Source organism: Acomys minous (genome assembly GCF_964271855.1).
Source record: "Acomys minous genome assembly, chromosome: 5".
NCBI classification, from domain to species: domain Eukaryota; kingdom Metazoa; phylum Chordata; class Mammalia; order Rodentia; family Muridae; genus Acomys; species Acomys minous.
Window position 1 is genome coordinate 80914942 of NC_140494.1, and position 24174 is coordinate 80939115.

The window sequence follows — 24174 nt, forward strand, 5'->3', positions numbered from 1 at the left end:
CCATAATGTAATGCAAAATGCATTTAGCCCAATTCAAACATCCCCAAAGTCTATCATATTCTCAACAATGTTTAAAAGTCCAAAGTTCAAAATCTCAGAAGAGATTCATGCACTCTCTTCAGTGTAATCTCCCATAAAATCAAAATGAAAAACAGGTCACATACTTCCAATAGACAATGGCACAAGATACACATTATCTTTCCAAAATGGAGGAAAGGCAGGATATTGAGAAGATATGAGACCAAAGCAAGACCAAAAACCATCTGGGCAAACTCCATACCCTATGTATCCATATCTGAGTTCACAGTGTCCTTCAGATCTCCAACTCATTTCAGCTATGCTAACTGTGACATTCTTCTTTCTCTTGTGCTGGTTCCACTCCCTGTTAGCAGCTTTCCTCAGTAGGTATCCCATAGCTGTGCTATCTTTATCCTCTTGTGGTCTCCAAGGAAGTCCAGGCTTCACCTTCACAGTTTCACACAATGGCCTTTTACAACTTCATACAACGGCCTCTCTGGGCCTCAGTACAGGGACACCCCTGACAGATGTTGGGCCTCAGTGAATTTCTTAGTTACTAAGAGAGATTCCATAACCACTTCCTTTCTATTCTTGACTCTAAAGCCAGAACCAAATGGCTGAAACTACTGAGTTCTGCTGTTTGCTGGGACTGGAACATGACCCCCTTGTTCAATTATGTCTTCACCACATTTCTGTTTTCAATGGTTTCCTTCATTGCCTAAGCTTGCCTGTTCTGGAGCTTGCTCTGTAGACCAGACTGGTGTTGAGCTCAGAGATCTGCCTGCCTCTGTCTCCTAAGTGCTGGGATTAAAGGTGTGCACCACTGTGCCTAAACCTCAGCTTTTCTTTAATTCCTTTTCACTATAGATCTTTAGAAGTATGGCCACTGTGCCTTAAGATCTGCCTTAAAGGTATGAGTCAATCCAGATCAAAAGCTTGTGTCATCCCACCTCAGGATCGGGTCTTCCAGCCTCAAGATATAGATCAAAGGCATGTTGTCCTCCTGCCTCAAGGTTCTGATCATAGGTGGCATGCCTTCCATTTGTGCACTGTACTTCATTCCAGATATAATCAAGTTGACAATGAAGAGTAGCCATCACAACTTACCCGTTACCAACTTGACACACAATCATATCTCCCCATATGGCCTTATTTCCAATTGAAAACAATATTCTGGTCACAATAATGCCTAACGTGATACAACTATCCCTCGAAGAAATGTATAGTAAATTTAGAATGCCTAGCAGTGTCCCTTTTTCAGCATTCTTTTTTTTTAAATTTATTTATTATCATGTATGCAGAATTCTGTCATGTACACACGTAGGCCAGAAGAGGGCATCAGATCACATTATAGGTGGTTGTGAGCCACCATATGGTTGCTGGGAACTGAACTCTGGAGCTCTGGAAGAGCAGTCAGTGCTCTCTTAATCTCTGAGCTATCCTTAGCTGGGTGGGATCTTGCCCTGAGGTCACCACTCCCTTTATTCAATTTAATGCCTTTAATTTGTTTAGCTCCTTGAACACAGGATTTACCTCCATTGCACTTCCTGGTGCCTATTTAATCCTTGAGCCATATATTTTGTATTTTTCCTTTCTCTGTTGTATTTGATCAAAATTCTCTTCATAAGAATGAACCACAGAACAGAGTCTATGCAAAGGTTTTGAAATTTCATTTGCCAATGTAACTAAGCTAAATCTCTTCATCTTAGCCTCAAGTAGACTCTTGATATAAGGACAAAAAGCAACCATGTCCTTCACATACTGAAATTCTTCTCTTCTGAAACCTCTTGAGGCAGGCCCGCGTAGTTCAAATCACCCTTTGCACCACTGTTCTCCATGTTCCTCCTAGCATGGCCCATTAAGCCCTGCTTAAAGCATTCCACTGCTTTCCTAATCCAAAGTACAAAATCCACATTCCTCTAAACAAAACTCTGGTCAGGCCTATCACAGCAATGCCACGGTCCTGGTTCCAACTTCTGTCTTATTCAGGGTTTCATTGCTATGAAGAGACATCATAGCTACAGCAACTCTTATAAAGAGCAACATTTAAATGGGGTGGTTTCCTGGAATCAATAATAAAGCAAACTGAGCAAGCCAGGAGGAGCAAACCAGTAAACAGCCTTCACGGTTTATGCTTCAGTTTGTGACACCAGGTTCATGCCTTGAATTCCTGTCCTGAATTTCCTCAATGAAGGAGTATGTCCTAAGAGTTCTAAGAGGAAATAAGTCCTTCCTCCCCAAGTTATTTTTGGTCATAGTGCTTACCTCAGCAGTAGAAATCTATCTATGATTATAGTTCGTTATTGTTTTACTTTCTATAGTAGACAGATAATATTTCTGCAATTAGAAAAAAAATAACGTATTTCTTTAAATCGAGATGGAGGATTAATCATGAGCTTGTGCTTCCGTCTTTTAGAGGTCTCAATTAAGTGAAACTTGGAAGTTAAAAAAAAAAAAAAAAGAAAGAAAAGAAAAGAGAAAATAAATATAGGCTGTAACACTTGAGCTTCCCTTCATGGTCCAAACTGAATAGTTACTCGGCAATGTTCAAGTAAAGTACAAAGGAACACTATTCCCTCTTGCACAAGTAAAGTACAAAGGAACACTATTCCCTCTTGCACAAGTAAAGTACAAAGGAACACTATTCCCTCTTGCACAAGTAAAGTACAAAGGAACACTATTCCCTCTTGCCTTTTTCTGTCAGCAGAGAGGAAACTTCTTTAGTTAAGCTTCCCGCATCCTTCATGAATCAATCACAGGTGCGTCACACTTCCCTTCTTAGACTAATGGCCAGAGAGAGTCGGAATTCTCAGGATCCTCATAGGACATGCAGTTTGATTACTGTAGTACGTTTGTGAAGTTTCTGAATCATCGATTTTGAAGGTACAATACATGTAAATTACAATTAAATGAGCCTGGTTTGTTAGTAGCACTCTTTTTGAAGGAGTGTGAACACAACAACATGCTACAGTGGCTGCCTTCAAAACGAAGTTGAAATTTTTAAAATATCCTTATTGTTTTGATTTTGTTCAGTTTGAAAAAATTGTATTTGCAAAATGGAAAAAAAATTTTTTTAAAGGAAACTACAATCTAAACCCTGACTTCCTTTCTATTAAGTCACCAGGCTGCCAGTGTCCCGACTCTTCCTAACAATAAGTAGTAAGGAAAGAGGTTGGGGAGAAGAACAAGGCTTTTCTGATTAAATCCAGGATGCCGATTAAGTCCACACACAAGGAACAAAACAATCACACTCAGTTGCAGTTCAAAGCTACAGAAGGGTGAAACATCACACCAACCAGATACATTTCTGTAGGATGAAGTTAGAGGCAAGGAAAGAAAAAGTTTCTCTGCAACAGGCCATGGGTTTCATCCTGAGTGGTTTAGAGACATTTTTTTAAAATCAATGAGGTAATGAGCAATTTATAATGGCACATATAGGTAAAGGCTGGATAAGCTGTGATACCTACGTTCATGTAATAAACACTGTTTCTAAGATTAAAACTCAAAAGAAACTTACCGAAGAAATGATCTAATGTTTTCAGCTTTCATCTCAGATAAGAGTTTCTTTTGCATGCTGTGATGATAACCAGCTGAAGCAGTTGTTTCTTTAAGAGGCTTAATAAACCAGCCTGAGGGCAGAACGGAATTACCAAAGCACACAAAGATACACAAACACACACAAGCATATGCACACTAATTGCCTCTGACTATTAAAGTAAATGCCAAATAAAGAAAAGGAATACAGTGACACTTAATTAACATCACTGTACATGTGTGGGGGAGAAACATACTAATTGCAACAAACTTTTAGAATCCTCATACACAATGTAACCCTCTGTTCCTTAACAATGGGTTACTTCGGAACTGTTCTTTGTCTTATGCTATGAAAACATGAGGCATTGCCTTTTGTGCTCTCCCTTGGAATCTAGTTCATAAATGGCCCCTAACACAGAAGGAGCATGCCAAAAACATTCATGTAAAAGTGGTTTCAATTCATAATTACTTAGAAACTAAGCCATCTTTTTTTTTCCATCCAGGAGTTATCTTTTCAGAAACAAATAGAAGCACTCAATCTATATTTAATAAAGTTGAATTCTGACCCAAATGTATTCCATTCCGTCTCTATTTTTTGCTGTGTTCTTTTCGGAGCTCCTCAGAGCACATCCCAGCTCTCTATCCTGGCCTTCTTTTCCCCTGGATGAGATCACATTACCCTGGCTTTCACACTTACCGATTGTAAAGCCTGCTAGGAAGGATGCCAGCGCAGCAGTAATACACATCCCTAAGCCCCTGAGTTGTTTGGGCCTAGCCATGCTTTTCTGGGCCCGGGAGCTCCCCGGACTGCAACCACAGGCCTGGTGGCTGCAAAGGGAAAGTGAAGATGAGCACTGGGAATTTGCCAAGATCCAGATTCTAAGAGGAAAACTCTAGGGAGACTACTGGAGGCCCCATGGGAAAGCCAGGCAGAGGGCGGAGCTGCTACAGTGACCTTGGATTTTTCACTGAGGAGACCAACCACAGCCTTTTGACAAACGGCATCCCAAAAAAGGCATTTTCACAGCAGAGCTCACTGAAGCGTTCCTTACTCAGCTTCCAGATTCTCTGGCCTAATTAATGCCTGGTCACATGAGGGGACCCTGTGTCCTGGGCTGCTTCTGTAACAGCCTGGTACCTCCACCCAATCCCTGAGATTGACACCTTATCCCCCACCCCCACCCTCAGCCACACACATCTGAATAAGATTTCACATTTCTGTGCTTCTGTAGCAAGAGGTGTTTTTGTTTGTTTGTTTTGTTTTGTTTTGTTTTGTTTTGAACACATATTGTAGCTTCTAATGAACAAAATTCACCATTGCAAGGGCCTTGCACCAATTACTGGCAGTTAATTCTAAACATCACTCCTGTCCTTGTCCTTCTGTAAAACTTAAAAAGCATTTCTCTTCAAAAGTGTTTAGAAAGTTCACACCACTCTATGGTCTTGCAAATAGGATTTCTGCATCCATCGTACCCAAAGGAATATTCTAACAAGTTATAGTTGATTTTTTATCCCTAGCCAGAAATGCATTTGCAGCCAAATCAAAATTCCTGAGTAGGCACTGAAGGCAGTGAATTGTAGGCTCTGCCCAGCCCTGCTCTGAAGCCTGGGTAGCCCTAATGGCCTTGGGTGAGGTAGCTTACTTCCAGGATGTTGCTGGAAGCTCCTAATGTGCTTCTCCTGGGTGTCACTGTCGACAGCTTTACCAAAGGGCTTTTCTGTTAGAACTTTGGCAAATGCCCCCAATGCTACATTTTTAAAAATGTGTTTTTAATAAAGTAACTTCTTTTCTAGAAGTCTCACAGTCTGGATTTGAAGTTGCAGGCAAAGAAAACCTTGAACTCCCAAGGAATGTGACACCACAAGCCATTTACATGGTTAGTGGAATTGAACCTAAGTCTTCTTGCATGTTGTTTATGCTGCATACCAACTGTGCCACATCCCCTCCTGGTAACTTGCTTTTAAATGTTTATAAACTTTTAAAGCCCCTAGTAACATCAGCTTCTTCAATACTAGCTCTTTGGGCAGTCCCGAACCCATGTCTGTGACATTATCATTTAGAAATTAAACACTTTTTCAAATGTATTGTTACATCAAAATTCATCCCTCTGCAGGTAGATGAATACATAGGAAACTAAAATAAAATTATTTCAATGGTGCAACAGACTGCCAAGTAGATTAATTTCATCTGTTATGTAAATAAAGGATAGAGAAGGCTTTTTTTTTTTTTTTAGGCAGAAGGTGTTTGTTTTGTTTCTTTGTTTTTTTTTTTTTTTATTTTTGAGACAGGTTGGCCTCTGACTCAAGGCCTTGCCTTAGCCTCTTGAATGTTAGAATTAAAGGCATGCACTATCATGCCTGCATAAATACAGTTTTAAATAACTATCCAGTATTTAACAGTTGGGAGAGGAATGACCACCATTCAAAAACAACATCAAACATTACTTGTACCCCAAATAAACATTTTTGAGAATTGATTATATAATTAGCTAGCTTCCGGCCTCTAGGCTTTATCTTAAAAATTCACTAAAATTCTATAAGTTTTATGAGAGATAAGGTGAAACTAATGATTAAAGGAACTACATTATTTTCAATTTTTTTCATCCTGCTTTAATTTTGTCAGCTAATTTAAGTTTGACAGATAGGAGAAATTGACGCATTAGTTATCATTTTGATTAACCTTCCAAAATTAAAATTGGAATATTGATTTATTCAGCTTTTATTAAGGAACTAATATTTATTTATCATTTATTATCATCACACATATTGTACAAATTTCTGAGATACGATGCTTACCATACCAGACCTATGATGGACTGATAAGGTGAATACTAAATAAATCATTTCAAATAACAAGTTCTAACAAAAAGCAGCATTACCTCCAATACGAATGCCGTCGATGCCCTATCAGGCGACATCTGCAGTGTGAGTCCTGAAAATCCATTGTAAAAAGTGTGATTGGCTGGTTCCAGAGTCTTTGGCCTTTTATTAATATGGAATCTGTAAGCATTCAGAATTAAGATCCATTAAGTGTATTAGCGAAGGGAGCTGTCAAGTAATGCTTGTTAATTGTTGACATCTTGGCAGATATTTGCATTTTGCAAAGCACATGTAAAAAAGGAATAATTATCGCTCTTTGTTAACCTTTCACAAAAAAATTCCTTCAAAGTTAAATGTGTGTATAAAAACATTTTTCTAAGCCAGGAGTGATGGCACACACCTTTAATCCCAGCACTGGGTAGGCAGAGGCAGGCAGATCAGTACGAGTTCAAGGCTAGCATAGTCTACAAAGTGAGTCCAGGACAGCCAAAGCTACACAGAGAGACCCTGTGTTGAAAAACCAAAAATAAATAAATAAATAAAAATTTCTGTTGGAAACCAATCTCTCAGGAAAACTATTTTAACTATTCACTTCTCAATGAGCCTCTAAAAGAAACTGGTTTTCCCTTTCATCAAGTTGAATGCTCTCATACAAGTATTTTTCTTTCTAGTCTCATACCTTAGAAGCATCACTATAAATCCACAATCAGGTCACTTCAACTGGGTTATACCTCCTAGTCTTTGGAAAAATGATGAGACAGAACCAGATATAGTGGCACACATTTATAATCCCAAGACTCAAGGAGCTGAGGAGATTTACCTCAAAAAGTTTGAAGATATCCTGGGTTAGGTAATGAATTCCAAGCTAGTCTGAAATACATTGGCTCTATTCTTAAAACATAAATGAACAAAACCAATGTGAAATGTGTAGCAATAAAGCAATATATGTATATATTAATATTGTGATAATTAAGTGTTAAAAGGGTTTGATGACTAGATATTTGTGACTAGTCATCACATCCAAATTCTCGACAGTGGTTATGTCAAATTTTCCATCCATTCCTTAAAGATTTAGCCTTATTATTGGTGCCTCCTTTATAATTTCAAGCATTAAGCTATTTATGGTGTTACAACTTAACACTACTAACAGTAATGGTCATAGGCCACATGATATGGGTATGGAGAAAGTGCTGCTTCCTTTCCAAAGAGCAAATGTTTAGTATCTTGAGTACTATGATTCATGAGAAGAGAGGCATTCCAGTGGGACACTTCTAAGATTCTCCACCTAATTTTCATCACAAATATAAAGTGAGATGTTATAGTGTTAGCATACTGAGCAATATACAGAAACATGTTGGAGAGATAAGAGATGAAGGAAAGACTAGCAAAAAGGAAGAAGAAATTTAGAGGAAGAAGCAGAAACCATGATTGGGTGGTTTTCTTCTGATGTCACAATTACTCTACTCAACAATAAATGCAGAAATTAGGGAACAGGCACCTAGTTCAAGTGGAGATGGAGGTTCCCCTGTCTCATGGTGCCTCTCAAGCACACATTCCAGTTGGGTATGGAATACTGGTAAGTTACATAAATTGGCCTTTAACTCAGATTTTCTTAATTAGTACCATTCTTCCCTTATCATTAACATCTACATTCAGCCTTTTGTCGTGAAACACTGCCAGAATTAAACAGCCTGGTGCCTTTTCTCTGTGTTCTCAACTTTCTCTCAGCAACCCTTGTGATTCACTGCCTCTGCATCCTCTCTACAGCCACCTCTTCTGATATCTATTTTCGTTTGATACTGCCATTTCCTGAAAGCTAGCTAACCCATTATGTTCTCTCTTCATTTATCCTTCATCAGATGTCAGATATGAAACAGGCTTTTGGTCTGCTATATAGTCTCTTTTGAAGTCGCTGTTGTGTCTTTGCTTCCTGTATATGTGCGTCCGGCAAACTGAAAACTGAGATCCTCTGCTACCCTCCAATTCTCCGGCTGGGAGATAATGACTGTTTTTTATGTTTTTGTGTTCGCCTCCTCTTTAACCTCAGTTAGTTCTCAGTTTCTTTTACATCTCATATCCAAACCTTCAGAAAGCTGTAATAACTCTTCAATCCAAACCACAGCTGCTTGCCACCTTCACCAGCATCCTTCTAGATATTATGTATATCATCCATATTTGGCTTAAGGCAACGCGTTCTTCCTAAAGCAACAGTCAATCACTCCAGAGCCTCCCTTAAGACTCAAAAACAAAATTCAGACTTGTAATGGTGGCTACCAAAGCCCACATGATCTAGTTTTAAACTTCCCCTCCCTTCCTGGGAAAACTTCATCAAGGACATAAATGTAAAAGCAGCACATGTAGACCAGGCAACCCCCATGTCAACAGATCACCAGCATCACAAAGAAACCCAGTGAAGCCATGGTGGTGCCATGCTATCAGTGTGCGTGTCTCCAGGTGAAGGGGACAGCATGATGTGGTAAATGGTCAAGAAAGCCCTTTGCTTGCTTTTAAAATACTTTCCAGGGATCCCCCAACAAAATACAAAATGCAAAGAGAGAATAGCTAATAATATTGGAGATGTTAGTTGGAAAAGGTAAATAATTTTGTACTTTTGTTCCATTGATTTAATTTTTTTATTAAATAATTCCTCTTCAAAACCAGCTAGATTGAGGGAGAACACCCTAGTTAGTTGTGTAAGAGTATAATGCCTATTCTCCCAGACACTATACTCATGCCCCTAATTTTATAAATTGCAGTGTCAATAATTAGGATTCGGTGTTACTTCTGTGCTTAGATCATAAAGTAACCGAGAAAAGGCTTTCAGAGACTTGCTAATCCTTTTCAATACATACTATCTATCATAAAGAATTCCTTTTCTAGCAGTAAAAGATTAAAGGAACTTTTCTGATGATTATATGATAAAGTTATAACAGATTCTGTTTTTGGCCTTGAAAAACAGGTGAAATTTTTAAGGAAAAGTGAGGTGAGGAATAAGGGCATCATGGTGGCTGGAGGTGGCTGGCTCAATCAATGCTACAAACTGGGATTTATCTGATTCAGTCAATGCTTTCAGACCTGTAAAAAGATAAGAAATGAGCCTGGCCTGTTGGCACAAGCCTTTAGTCCAAGCACTTTGGAGGCAGAGACAGACAGATCTCCGTAGTTGTTTTTAAATTACTGTTTGTTAATTATAGAATAGTGGGTTTCATTGTGAGATTTGAAATAATAAATTACTCGGGAAAGAATTTATAAAAATTACTTTAAAACAAATTGGGAACTTATTAGACTGGATTACAGGAAGTGGTCCTAGTAGCCCAGCAATAGCAGCCTTCTGGTTATAAGGCTGAGAATCCAGTAACTGCTAAGCCCATGAGGTTGAATGACTCTACAGTACAAATATAGCCCTGAAGGATTTCTGGATAGCTAATTGACTCCAGTCTCATGAGAATCCTGATGAAGCTAGATTTCATATTGATCGCAGTAATAAGATAGAAAAATGGCGGGCAATGGTTGAGGGCAATCAGGCAGAAAGCAATAGCTTCTTGTGCTCTCCCCAAAGTTTGGCTGTGAGGCCAAGATTCTGCTCTGATCCTCTGCTAGATGGAGTCTTTCAGAGAACAACTATGAGGACTAGGTTGGCCTGGAAATCATAGAGATCCTCCTGCCTCTGCTTCCCAGGGGTGGGATCAAAGGTGTGCACCACCCCTGCCTGGCTTGAGTAGGAGTATTTTAAATTATAGTGTTTTCAGTTTTGATAGAAATGTTCTGAAATAGATTTTGTGTGAAAATAGCCTTTAGGTCAGCTGTGATCCACAGTAGGACTCTAGGATAGATACAAAAGCAACCCACAGAGCAAAGGAGATGCCTTCTCTTATAGCACTGAGATGAGAAGGGTCTATGTATTTACTTAGCAGTTAACTTAGTGAAGCTAGTAGGTGGCTTACAAAGCCTTCACTCAGGCTAGACAGGCCTGGCCAGCTTGAATCTAATCCTTTGACCCTCCCTCCCATGGGATCGCTGCTTGACAGATGTTGGGCTTCTTAAGGAGGGTACTAAATATCATATAAACTGGAAGTCTGATTGTCAGAGGGCTGGGAAGGGAGAGAAGCTACAGCATGTTGTTTGAAATGAACATTCCCAAACATTCTATTTGATCAATAAAGACTCACGAGCCAGATGCTGGGGTTGAAAACCTGCTAACTCAGAGGGGAAGAGAGAGTATCAGGTGATCCCTACTCAGTGCTCTTTCCTATGGAAAAGGCCCTGAAGGCTCACTAGCTCAGCAGACAGGCCAAGAAGTAAAGCCCAGAATCTGCAAACCAAAGGCTTGCTAGGTCAAATCTCAAAAAGCCAAAGGCCAAGGAAGTGAAGACCTCAAAATCTAAAGAGCTAAGTATTCTTTTACTTCTATACCCTTTTCACAAATGCTGTTCAACTATAAATCTATCCCATTCTTTAATTCCTGTCAGCTGGTTTGTTGCACTGCCTTTTGACCTATGCTTAACCTTACTAAATCCAATGTAGAGAAAGCTCTTGGATTAAATATGTGTTTTAGGGCTCAACCACTTTAAACAAAAGACAGGATTTTATAATTCACAACCTCAGGGATTGGAGTGGAATCAAAGAGAGGTTGGTACAGTTCACAATCTCAGGGATCACAATGAGACCAAAGATCCTGCAGCACAGCACGTATACTAATCCCCCTGTAATGCTCGGTCTATCATCTGACAAGTAGTTTTGTAATATGAAGTTGGGTGGGAGAAAAAATGGGCACTTTACTCAGAATTGTTCAATTTTATGGTATAATTTTTTAAAATTTGGTCATGATTGAGGTCTTATTATGCGGGCCTGGTAGGCCCTCAATTTGATCCATCTGCTTAGATTACAAGCAAGAATCTCACACCCTACTGTAATTATTTTTATTCTCTTTCAGTCTGCAGGAATAATATAGCCTGAAGGGTTCTTTAGTGTTTTATACTAAGCATTTAACTTTTTCTTCCTTATATTAGTGGAAGGAGACTCCCATGCTGCAACTCTCTATAGCATTGTCTTGCACTTGTCTTGTTTGTTTTTCTGAAACTCTGTTGTAATACTAGACTGTCAATAAAGGTTTAAAATACAATTACAAGACTTTTTTATGTGACAGTAATTGATGCATAAAGATATTATTATAGGGTCTTGGTGGGAGAATTTGGGCCTGAGCCATGGGACATGGGAACCAGATTCATTGGGGAAAAAAAAAGACACCTCTGTAGTTGAAACTGATTGGCATGAATTCAGTTAAAAATCCAAGCTCGTTAGAGGGCTTAAAAAAAAGTTGATTTGGTGCATGAGAGCAAGTTAACTATTGCTGCTGCTGCTGCTGCTGCTTCCTCTTGAGAGACTTACAGGTGCTTGCCTGAATTGCACTAAATGGCTCATATTGAATTTATTTATCTCTCCATTTTGGAGAGCCTCATAAACTGTTATTACAGTTTCTCTACTGACTTTGAAAAGTTTGGAGTTTCAAAGAGACACCTTTGCAGTTGACAAAGCATGAGCAGGGCCCTAACAGAGAACCTGTTATAGTGGGTCTGTCCAGTCAGAATGGTCAGCTGCGGGGCCCTGTGAAGGGCAGCGGTGGCCTAGGAGGAGGGGGCAGTAACAGATGAACCATTTGGAAAACTCCAACACAATCAATAATGGCACTCTGCAGCAAGCACAGAGCATGGCCGCCCGTATAAAACCTGGTGATGACCGGGAAAAACATGTTAAAACTCCCTCCAAAGGATCTAAGAATCGAAACTTCGGATGTGACCTCCACGAAAGGAAATGAGTTTGAAGATTATTGTTTGAAACAGCAATTTTTGAAATGGGCTGGCTGGAAAACCCATCTCCTCTTCAGGAGGAGAACATTCCCATCACTTTATCTGGTAGGGATATCGTAGCTAGAGCAAAGAAATGGAACAGGCAAAAGCTGTGTCTTACCTCACCCCCTTGCTTGAACGGCTGGACCCGAAGAAGGACAATATCCAAGCAATGGAGACTGTTCTCACGACAGAACTTGCTTTATAGATCAGTCAAATTTGTATCCATGTCAGCAAACACGTGGGAGGGGCCAAAGCGATGGCAACCACAGGAGGAACCAATTTCCAGAATGACATAATGAGGCTTGATGATACAGCGCTGCCCACTCTCTCCATATCTCTTCAGTATAGTTCTTGAAGTTCTATCCCAAGCAATAAGACAACAAAAGGAGATCAAGGGGAACCAAATGGGAAAGGAGGAAGTCAAATTATCCTTATTTGCTGATGATATGATAGTGTACATAAGTGACCCCCAAAATTCCACCAGAGAACTCTTATAGCTGATAAACCCCTTCTGCAAATTGGCTGGATACAAAACTAACTCAAAAAAAGTCAGTAGCCTTCTGATACACAAATGAAAATCATGCAGAAGAAGAAATTAGAAAAACTACACCCTTCACAATAGCCACAGACAATATAAAAAATCTAGGGGGTAACTCTAACCAAGCAAGTGAAGGACTAGTTCTTTAAATCTCTGAAAAAAAGATTGAAAATGACATCAGAAGACGAAAGGATCTCCCTGGTTCATGGATCGGGAGAATTAACGCAGTGAAAATGACCATCTTACCAGAAGCAATTTACAGATTCAATGCAATCCCTATCAAAACACCTACACAATTTTTTAAAGACATTACAACTCTCTTCAGAGAGTAGAATTACTGGCCAAGAAGATTTCTCAGCTGGGTTACTGTTACTTCTATATCCATGCTAACACGAGGCAGAAGCATTGAAATCATGTCTTTCATGATTTCTGAAATGGCACATGCTGCAACTCGTTCGCACTGATCTGTTTACCCGAGGTACTGGTACAACAAGCTGTGAATGTGGTAATAAACTTTGACTCTCCAAAGCTGACAGAGACATATCTTCATCATATTGAAAGATCAGCTTGCTTTGGTCATCTTGTCTTACGAATCAATTTGATCAAATATGATGATTCCTTCAACCTGAAAAGTACCGAGGAGCAGCTGAGAACAGAAATTAAAGCTATGGCAAGCAACATTGACAAGAGCCTGCACGTGGCAGGGTACCACAGTGAAAAAGAAAAGAAAGGGTAAAATCCTAAAAAAAGAAGAGTCTTGGTGAACACACATGCCTGTCTATAATTCTCCAATAGCTGACTCTACTTCTCCCTGGTTATTCCATTTTGAAGCCTGAAGAGCATGTTTACGTATTTGTGCAAAGTGCCTTATGATGTGAGACCATTAGGAACTTCATCTTTTACACACAGCCCAAGGATTCAACGATTCAACAATGTCATGTTCTGTTCTCTCTCTCTCTCTCTCTCTCTCTCTCTCTCTCTCTCTCTCTCTCTCTCTCTCTCTCTCTCCCCTCCCCCTCTTTCTTCACTTTGGTTTCAGGTTGGAGTCTCTCTTCCTGTTCTACTAGTACTCACGTCCTGGTAGAACAGGAAGAGACTAGGAACAGGAAATAGTGATGTAAATAACATTTTCCTTTTCTCTTATGGAGAGGTTGATTCACAACCGCAGTCCATCCACACTGTAAATACATGCATTAAAAAAAAAAACAATACCAAGTAACATTTTCTTCTGAGCTGAGTAGATGCACCATCATCACTTCCAAAGGGAGGAGCAGGCTCTCACTGCAGGAGCCACATGACAAGCCTCTGTGCTCTATAGGACACTAACCTGTCTCACACATCTTTATGCACAGTAAGGCCCTACTCCGTTCAAAGCCTGGTCTTTACTTTTTGTTTTTTTATGTCCCTCTTAATAAGGAATTGCTACTATTGGAAATTGTCTTTCAGGTTCTTTCCAGTAAATTTTAAAGTAATGGTATGTTTTGTTTTGTTTTGTTTTGTTTTGTTTTCCAATGGTCCATTTGGATGAGAACTATGTCCCATTTTTAGTATTCAAACTATATCCACCTGAATGCTTTTAGCCTCTGGTCATTTGGTTGTATAATAAGTTACAGACACCTTGCTGCCTGCGGTCCTGTTTTTTTTTTCTCTCCCTTAATGTTCTAAACATGAATGAAACTTTTCTGGAAATGTAATACATTTACTATAAAATGATCTTTCCTGGAAAAGAAAAACTAACTAGTTCTAAATTATTTCCAAACTGGTACCAGCATCATAACATTGGGTTGGCCCCATATGGTGGCATGGGGGGGGGTTGGGTGTCATAATCTATATTTGGAATGAGATGAGGGCACCTTTCCTGGGCCACCTCCTTTGTGTTCTATGCCATCACTCTCCGTTAGCACAGCAAAAGCTTCTAGTGAAAAGTGTTGGAACAAGACGTCTCATTCCGATTATTTATTTTGTTGTTGTTGTTGTTTTTTTTTTAATTGGTGTGGAAGGAGAGAGTACTATGCCCCAAAAGGGAGAATGTCTGCACTAAGGATTTAGAAACATTTCAGATGTTCTTAATATCATGGGAAACTGCCTTTAGCCATACCCTTGACCTTCAGATGAGTAACAAAAAGATGAAATAAGTTTTTGGGAATTAAGCCATGTTATTTTCATTGGATACATTTTTTCAACTTTCTGTGCATCTTTAAAATTGTTACTGTGGAATGATTTTCTTGCCAAATATCTTTGTCAGGCAAAATTATTGGGCCTCATGGGAGGTGAAGTAAGCCAGCTTTTGGGTGAATTTATGTGGAACTTTGGTGAGTTTGTAGTTCTTTAAAACTCCCAAAGCAAATCTATTTTCTTCTCTTATATAAAAACTCATCTTTGGAATAAAGAGTTAAGTATCCATGTTTGTAACAGTTATGAGGTCAGAGAAAGCTAGCCTGGCCTGGACTCTGCCCCTCCACAGCTGACAGACTCCGACAGAGGTATATTTAAATCTCCAGTAGACAGAACTGGCAGGGGAACAGAGGGGTGGGCCTGGGTTAGTGAGATACAGGCTGCTGTATTTTAATAAGCGGATTTTGGGGAAGGGTGCCTGGAGAATACAAAGTCACTTCCTTTTTTTTTTTTTTGAAACAAAACAAATTAGAAAATAAAAATTACAATTTTTGTTTAGTAAAAGTAAGAAAATTCTAGTGTTCTTAGCCACAAGGGAGCAAGTGGTTCCACTTTGAACAGTGGGGACTTAAATTTTTTAAAACATTTGGGGAAAGGGAAAATTGGCTTTAATTGGCAAATGTTCCAGTGGGGGTGTGTGTTTTTGTTGGGATGTGTTACACTCTATGTACATGTCTGTGGGCTGGAGTCGTTACAAAGTATATACACGGTTCAGAAAAGATAGTTGGTAAAACCTTGATTATTTCTTTCTGTTAATTTATCTCAATAAAAGGCCACTTGAAGCCGGGCATGGTGGTGCATGCCTTTAATCCCAACACTTGGGAGGCAGAGGCAGGAGGATCGCTGTGAGTTCGAGGCCAGCCTTATCTACAGAGTGAGTCCAGGACAGCCAAGATAACATAGAGAAACCCTGTTTTGAAAAAAAACAAAAAAAGGCCCATTTTAACTCTAAAAAAAGATATTATTATAGATGCTGTTATATCTGTTATCTCTCTACTCCCTGTACTAGCTCTCTACCATAGCCTAAATCTAACTTTAAAATAAATTAACTTTTTATCATATGAAGTCACATACAGTCATGCGCATGCAAGAACAAAGCGCTGCTGGGTGTGCAAGGCAGATAGATTCCCCATGAGTGTGAAGTCACACTGATTTGCAGAGGTAATTCCAGGATCAACAGAGCTACCGAAACCTGAGTACAAAATGAAAAAATCCAAATAATAATAAAAATGATAATAATAATAAAATATCAACAATAATCATGATGATGCAATCTTGACATATTCTCCTGTACCTCACAACCTCATATCCTTCTCTCGTGGCAGGTATTTTTTTCTCCAGTCACCTTTACTTTAACTTTCATTTCATTAGTACATTTATGATTCTGTGCTTATAAAGTCTGAGCTTACAAGCAAAACATGCTTTTGGGACATCAGTGTTCCACAGGACACTTTTTCAGTGGCACCGCTTGATGTCAGGGCCACTGCCTTCATCTGCATTTTGTCTACATCTTCCTAGATAAAAATGAATTATTTAATGTAATGAGCCATATTGAGTTCTGTCTCTTGCATACACTGCATTTTATGCGTTCTCTTGTTAAATATTTCTGCTTAAATTCCTGTTCACAGGTATTATGGCTTTGGCTTCCACCACTGGAGTAGAACACGTAAAAAGTTGGCAGCAATGATTGACTGTGTGCAAGGGAGCACGGTCTTAGTTCTTTAGCTGGCATTTTAAGACAGGACTGAATTATATCCCAGGAGGAAACATAATTTGCAATCTCCCTGCCACACCCTCCTGAGCGATGGGGTAACCATGCCTGATTCAATTTACTTATATAGTGTATACAGCTGTTATAAATACTACTCAGGAGTTCTTAGGGTTGATTGGCTAGCTAATTCCCATTAGCCTCCTTTGAACTGCCTCAGCACCCATACTTTCTATCAGTTTCACTTTACCTAAGTAAAGTATGTATAATAGTGTTTTACTGTGACTTTTTTTTAAAATCGCCATTATTTAAAGAAGATGAATATTTCTTTACATGTTTATTGATTTTTGTGTTATCCTCTTTTGTATAAGGACTAACAAATTGGCATCCATTTTCCAAACCCTTTCTTATTATTTTCATTAATGTAATTAATTGGTTGTACAGAATATAAGTCACTTCTCCTACAGTGTGGGACAAAAGAGACAAAAGGATCCAGGGCAAGATGGATGAGAGTCTACTTGGTATTAATCCCAGCACTTTGTCAGTGGAGGCAGGAGTATAGGACACACAGAGGTATCCCTGCATATACAGGAATTATAGCAAATTTGAGGTGAGCCTTGTGGTACGTAAAATGAGCAAGAAAAAAACTCCCCCATCCCCAAAACAAACAAACAAACAAACAATCTATGACATTCATGTATGTTCCAAAGCAGAGAAGATCTCAAACTGCATATCTAAACAAATCCACATTTTTTAATTCATGCTATCCAGGTTAACGAGACTAAACTCTATACTGTTCTACAAAGGAAAGCTAGTGAGAGCTAGAGACATGGGCCAATGGCATATTTGCTAGAACTCAAGAGGTCCTGTATTCAGTTAATATAATAATAATAATAATAATAATAATAATAATAATAATAATAATAATAATATTATTATTATTATAAACATTAATAATATTAATAACCCAATTAGAAGCTTTTTAGTGAATATAGGAAAACATTGGTCATATAAGTGAACCAAGAATGGCAGTTAGCAGTAGATAAAATTATGAGACATAATTTCTCAGAGCAGAATTCTATTATCTAGTGGCAATACTGATCTCAAACATAGATACATGGGAGCTGGTTCCTAGTGCACACACACAGATAGTGTCTACATCAGGATTGCAGGCTGAAACTCTGGATAGACAAATACAGCATGAACAAAATCATTGGCAGACATACCCCAAAGCTACCACACAAGGAAGTGCAGTCAGCATTTTCATTGGCCTGTGTGTTGCACACACGGCAAATCTAAGAATAATGTCTGATTTCTTTCCACTCAGCACTAACAGGTGAGCTTGGGCATTCTTTGTGCCATTGTTAACATTGCCTTGAAGACTCCAGACATCCAGACTAGATTCAGAAGTACTTGTGTTTTCTGTTTTGTTTTTGTTTTTGTTTGTTTGGGGCTTTTGTTTGTCACTTATTTTTGCATGCATATTTCCTCTAATGATTTCAAGAAATTTTCACATTAAGAAAACAAAAGTGGGACACAGCTAAGAAAATACTTGTCTCTCTAGGTCCTAAAAATAGTATAGGCTGTGGTGTGTGTGTGTGTGTGTGTGTATGTGTGTGTGTGTGTGTGTGTGTGTGTGTGTGTGTGTGTGTGTGTGTGTTGAGACTGTTCTCTCTCTCAGCTCTGGTTTTCCTTGAACTCACGGTATCAGGCAGGTCTCATACTCACACAGATCTACTTACTACTGACTCCTGAGTGCACTCTCAAGATTTTCACATTTTTTCCTCATCACCCTGAGCCACTGCCCTTGTGGAACTGTACTACGTTGATGTGAATATGTTGATTACTCACAACCCCAAGTCTGCTACACTCAAAAAGTTCAGAGAGGACCTTTAAGTGTATTGTGTGACAATGCTGGTTGCAGTGTGCAGAGTTACCTACTAAAGCTCCAGCTGGGACAGTAGGAATCCGTGATCTAGTGAGACTGGAGATGGAGTAAGGAACCTTGGTTAATGAGTGGATGACTGACTGGTCCTCTACAATCCACTTTTGAGTGCTGGGAATCAAACTTGGGGATATCACTTGGTGGGAAATTGCTATGAAATAACGTTGTTAAAATCAATTTCCCCTGTTCCACAGCACTATAGGGAAGGACCAGGAAGGACTGATTGTACTTGATTTGATTGAATGTGGAATGAAATATGAATATGCAGTTGAGTCTGAAGACACAAAACATCAGAGATACTTAATTTTCAACAGCTGCTTTACTTGGCAAAGTGCTAATATGTGATGATGAGACTATGCTTCAGAAAACCAATGGATATTGCTGTGTTCAGTAGAAACAGAAAGAAAGGTTCACTACATTAGGACACATAGAGGGACCTCTCGTCTTTTAGGAAAAGTAACCCTGTATTCTTACATGTACCAGATTAATGCTGAATGTAGTATTCTTTGACCAATAAGGGTTGGGGAGAAAAGAAAAGATAAATACCTAAAGAACATGAAATAAGTGGTAAAGAAAAGATGTGAGGTGGGCACTGTGGCTCACCCCTGTACTCACAGTACTAAGGAAGGCAGAGGCAGGGTGATCTGGAGACAGCCTGGTCTACAAAATGAGTCTAGGATAGCCAAGACTACATAGAAAAACGGTGTCTCAAAAAATCAGAAAAAGAAGAAGAAAAGAAAAAAGAAAAAAATGATGATGTAGAAGAAATAAGAAATACAAGAAGAAAGAGTTGGAGGAGGAAGAGGAGGGGAGGGAGGAAAAGAAAGAGAAGGCGAAGATATTAACACTCCAAATCCTAAAACCATTTGTTGCTAGTATTTTGAAACTTGAAAATAATTAAGTTGTGGGCTCTAGCTCTAGCTCATGCTCAAGGGCTGAGCAATTTCCTACCAAATATGAGGTCCCAAGTTGTATCCCCAGCACTGAAAAATAAAGTGTAGAATGAGTTTTCAGGTTAAATGAACATAATTTCTAGTAAAATTGACCCAGGTTATTTTCCTAACACATGACCCCAATGAAAAACATGAATATTCTCTAATTTTATCCTCTACACAGTATGGTACTGGGTGTGGTCATGCACACCTTTATCCAAGCACCAGGAATGCAAGGACAGAAGAATCTCTGTCTCTCTCTGTCTCTGTCTCTCTGTCTCTCTGTCTCTGTGTCTGACTTTCCATGACAGGGTTTCTCTCTGTAGCCTTGACTGTCCTAGACTTGGTTTGTACAACAGGTTGGCCTCAAACTCACAGTGATCCACCTGCTGCTGCCTCCCAAATGCGGGGTTTAAAGGCATGTGCCACCACTGCTGGGCTGGATCTTTGTCTCTTACAAGCATAACAATGAAATCACAATTTCAAGGCTTCCATGGGCTACAGTACAGAGTGAATTCAAGGTCAACTTGGGCAATTTAGTAAAGCCATCCTTTAACAATTAATGTGAAAGGCCTGGGATATAGGCCATTGATAGAGCACTAAGCTAGCAATCCAAAGGCACAAGTGCAAACTAATAAAGAAAAAACGGAACAATAACATGGAGAAAGGTATAAATGAAGCAGGGCTCAATAAAGTAGACCTTTAACTCAGTAGGCACGGGCAGGAAGATTTAGGTTCCAGGTCAGCCAGAGTTACAAAGTGAGATGCTGATAGAAATGGGGGGTGGGGGAAGGGAGTACTGAATGTCATTTTATGAAGCCATAGGAAAAGTGGTGATTTGGAATTAAATTATATTAGAATTAAGATTCATAGCCAGTCATGGTAGCCCATGCCTTTAATCCCAGCACTTGGGAGGTAGAGGCAGGCAGATCTCTGGGTTTGAGGCCAGCTAGGTATACAAAGTGATTCCAGAACTGCCAAGACTACACAGAGAAACCCTGTCTGAAAACAACAAACCAAAACCAAAACCAAAAACAATAAGTAAATGAAGAAAGTTATTTTTTCCTAAGGTATAGCATGTTTTTATTAGGGTATATAAAGGATCAATGACATAACTATTAGGGAATTTGGGACAAAATATAGATTTGTATTTAATTTTATAAGTTTATATAGAGGAAAATATATAAAAAATAGCTGTGTAGTGGTGGCACAAACCCTTAATCACAGCACTCTGGGGGCAGAGGCAGTCAGATTGATCTGCAAAGGTAGTCAAGACAGCCAAGGCTACATAGAGAAATCCTGCCTTGAAAAAAAACCCAAACCAATAAATATATAAATAAATAGAATTAATTTTTTTCCTAAGTTATAGCCCTTTGAATTAGGTGGTATAAAGGGTTAATGGCTTAATCATTAGGGTCAGAACATAGATTGGTATGTAATTGCAGCAAGTTTACATAGAGGCAAATAAAACAGAAAAATTAATTCTAGCTGTGCAGTGGTGCCACACACCTTTATCCCAGCATTCAAGAAGCAGAGGCAGGCAGATGCCTGACTTGAGGACAGCCTGTTCTACAGAATGAGTTGCAGGACAGCCAGGGCTACACAGAAAGTTTGTCTGGAAAAAACAAATATGTATGTAATTCTAAGATGGATTAAAGGAAAATTATCAAAGATGCTCATAAATGGACACACACACACACACACACACACACACACACACACACACACACACACACACACGATTTACCATGACTGACATGAAATTTCAATACCCAAAAGAACAATTTCTGTTATAATACCTACGTATTGTATTAACTAACACATCCACTTGTGTTATTTCTACAATGCACATTGGAAGTATTTTGGATATTTTATTGATAAACATTTACTTTTCTTTAGTTTTGTTTGATTTTGAGAAAGGATGTCACTATGTAGAGTGGCTGGTCTCCTCAGAGATCTATTTGTCTCTCTTTCCCCAGTGTTGAGATTAAAGGAGTGCACCACCTCACCCTACCCAAACGAACAGATAAACATCCTCCAAGTTTATCCTATACAAAAACTATTGGGTTGTGTGTGTCAGACACACCTTTATTTAATCCCACAGTGAGAAAGGCAGAGGCAGGAGAATCTCGGTGAATTGCAGTTCAGCCTGATCTCCAAAGCAAGAATCTGTCTAAAAAAGGTATAAGAAAATTATCTGTATGGAAAATTTTTGTTATTATTTTTATAGAATGTACTTGGAGATGTTGAACTATGGATGAGAGTGGAAGTACAGAACATGCTGACATGAAAATGTTGATGACATAATGGGTATGCTGATTAGATCAGTGGTGTCTTTACACTGTCCACATAGATTAGAACATCCAATTGTTCTTTATAAACAATGTTCTTGTTGTTGTTTTGTGTCTGATTTTGTTTATAGAGACCGTGTTTCTCTGTGTAAAGCGTTGGGCTGTCTTAGAACTATCTCTGTAGACGAGGCTGGCCTGAAACTCAGAGAGCCAGCAGTCTCTGCCTCTTAACTGCTGCAATTAAAGGCATGTGCCACCAAACCTGGTTTATAAACAGTTTTTTGAATGTAATATTTAAGAGTATTAGTATAGTGAAATGACCATATTAACTTCAGAAAATATTTTTTGTATATTTGTATAAAGATTTAAGTATCTTCAAATCCCAAGCATTGGAGACAGGATCTCTGATGGATTGTCCACCTATCATTTATCCACAGCTTATAATCACCCACCCATTCTATTCATGGGTTATATTAAGTATCAGCTCATCAGCTAGTTGATTCCTTGACAGTGTTTTTTGGTTTTCTCTTTTCTTCCTCTGTTTCTTTTTTTGTTTTGTTTTTTTTTTGTTTTTTATTGTTTTGTTTTGTTTTGTTGTTTTTGTTTTGGAAACAGGGTTTCTCTTGTAGTCAAGACAATCCTGGAATTGCTTTGTAGACCTGGCTGGCCAGAAACTCAGAATCATCTGCCTCTTCCTCGCATTTGCTGGGATTAGTGTGTGTGGCTTTCTTAAAACAGGGTTACTCTGCATAAGAGAGCCCTCTCTGTCCTTGACTCACTTTGCAGACCAGGCTGGCCTTGAACTCCAGGAGATCTGCCTGCCACTGTGATAGGGGTGCTGAGATTAAAGGCTTGTGCAACCATGCCCAGCTTCCCTGCAGGCTAACACTCATTGCTTTATCTGTAAGGTAGACTATTTGATAATTAATTTATCTATCTCTCTTCCTATATAAAAGAAGTTTTAGAATGAAAAGACACTGCCATTTCCAGCAAGCCAAGCCATTTCCATATCTCTGTAATGGAGCCTTATGGACAAACTCTACAACAATGGAGGGGCCTTCAGGAGACTCAGTTCCAAGCCAGCCTTTGATCGTGAGTACATAATTCACAGTAATTGTGGAATGTTCATCCTTGATTTTTCTCTTTACATTTAAATCTCCTTAATTTAGTGCACAGTTGTATTTTAACATAACATGATGTCAAAAAAAAAACCCATAACTTAATGTCCTGTGAAAAGCTATTCACTACTTGCTAATACTTGTTGGAAGAAATGTAGGCTGCAATTCATCAGGCCATAATGCCAACTTTGATCTAGGAAATGTGTAGTTGGATGGTTTCTGTCCTTGAATGGACAGTTAGTATTCCTTACCCACTTAAATGGAGGATTTCTACACTTGTGATGCCTGTGTGCCACTGAGAGTAGGTTTGGACCATCAGTGACCATGAGAAGGAAAAGCTGAGAGCAGCACTCTGATTCGAAAATGGATGGAATGTGTCAGCAGCTGGCTTTGTAGAGTCACCCTCAGCATTTTGTCCTTGCTAGTCACATGACTTAGATGTCTTAGAAGCCTGGTAACTAGAAACTTTATTATAGCAGCCTTGGGGACCTTGGGAAGAATCAATATCTTGGCCCTCACCCTACGTACTTTAGGGTTCTAAATACTTGAGTTGTAGAAACTTTTACAGATGACTTTACTCTATACTGTGGTCTAATACCCGTTTTTTCAGAGAAAAGGAGGGATAGAAGAGACATGAACAGAGAAAATTCTGCATAACTAGTAGTATATGTGATCTTGTGCTGTTTACATTTCTCTTTGTTTTCAAAGGGAAGACTCAGAAGAAGCATGATACCCCAGAAACTACAAAAGAAGAGAGAGGTCTTGGAAGGCAAGAGAAAATTCAAGGCCAAACTCAAAAACCAACTTGGTGGAAGTACTAGAAGTCCTATGAGGTTGATCAGTTGCATCTTCCAAAAGCCTGTGTCTAGAATAACTTCCTACCCTGGGAATATCAGCAAGAGAAGGAAAGACCAACAGAACTTGGAGAAACCCCAGCAGTTGTGTGCTTTGAAGATGTTGCAGGACAGTGGAGTCAGGGAAGGGGACTTTTTATGTCCATTGGATCCTAGAAACTCTGTAAACAAAAGTGCACTGGGAATGCAGGATGGTGGCAATATCCAAAGTGTTCTTAAGGATCTGCACACTTCCTCAGAGTTCATCTCTGCCCACGGTCCATGTTTTGAAAAGGAACAAGGGGCTCCTCAGCAGTCCAGGGGTAACAATTCCAGTGTCTCTTCAGCTGTCACCATCTTACTACAGAGGAGGGGTGACTACTGCAGATATCTAGAGAAAGGCCCAGAAGGTA

The 24174-nt window shown here is 39.2% G+C and overlaps 1 protein-coding gene and 1 long non-coding RNA gene across 5 annotated transcripts in view; one reads left to right on the forward strand and one right to left on the reverse strand.

Moving 5' to 3' along the window:
- Positions 1-4491, reverse strand: part of NAALAD2 (N-acetylated alpha-linked acidic dipeptidase 2) — a 51961-nt gene extending 47470 nt beyond the window's left edge. For 2 of the 4 annotated variants that reach the window (XM_084783817.1, XM_084783816.1), the window contains exons 1-2: positions 4250-4491; positions 3536-3647 (exon numbers count right to left, since the gene is read on the reverse strand). In XM_084783817.1, coding sequence (XP_084639943.1) covers positions 3536-3647; positions 4250-4331 — 194 coding nt within the window. In that variant the 5' untranslated portion in view covers positions 4332-4491. The remainder of the gene's footprint in view (positions 1-3535; positions 3648-4249) is intronic. The other 2 variants (XM_084783815.1, XM_084783814.1) reach the window with 2 other exon arrangements.
- Positions 4492-7863: 3372 nt separating this feature from the next.
- LOC311598626 overlaps positions 7864-24174 on the forward strand; it is an 89397-nt gene continuing 73086 nt past the window's right edge. The window contains exon 1 of the long non-coding RNA XR_014779610.1: positions 7864-7948. This is a non-coding gene — a long non-coding RNA (uncharacterized lncRNA). The remainder of the gene's footprint in view (positions 7949-24174) is intronic.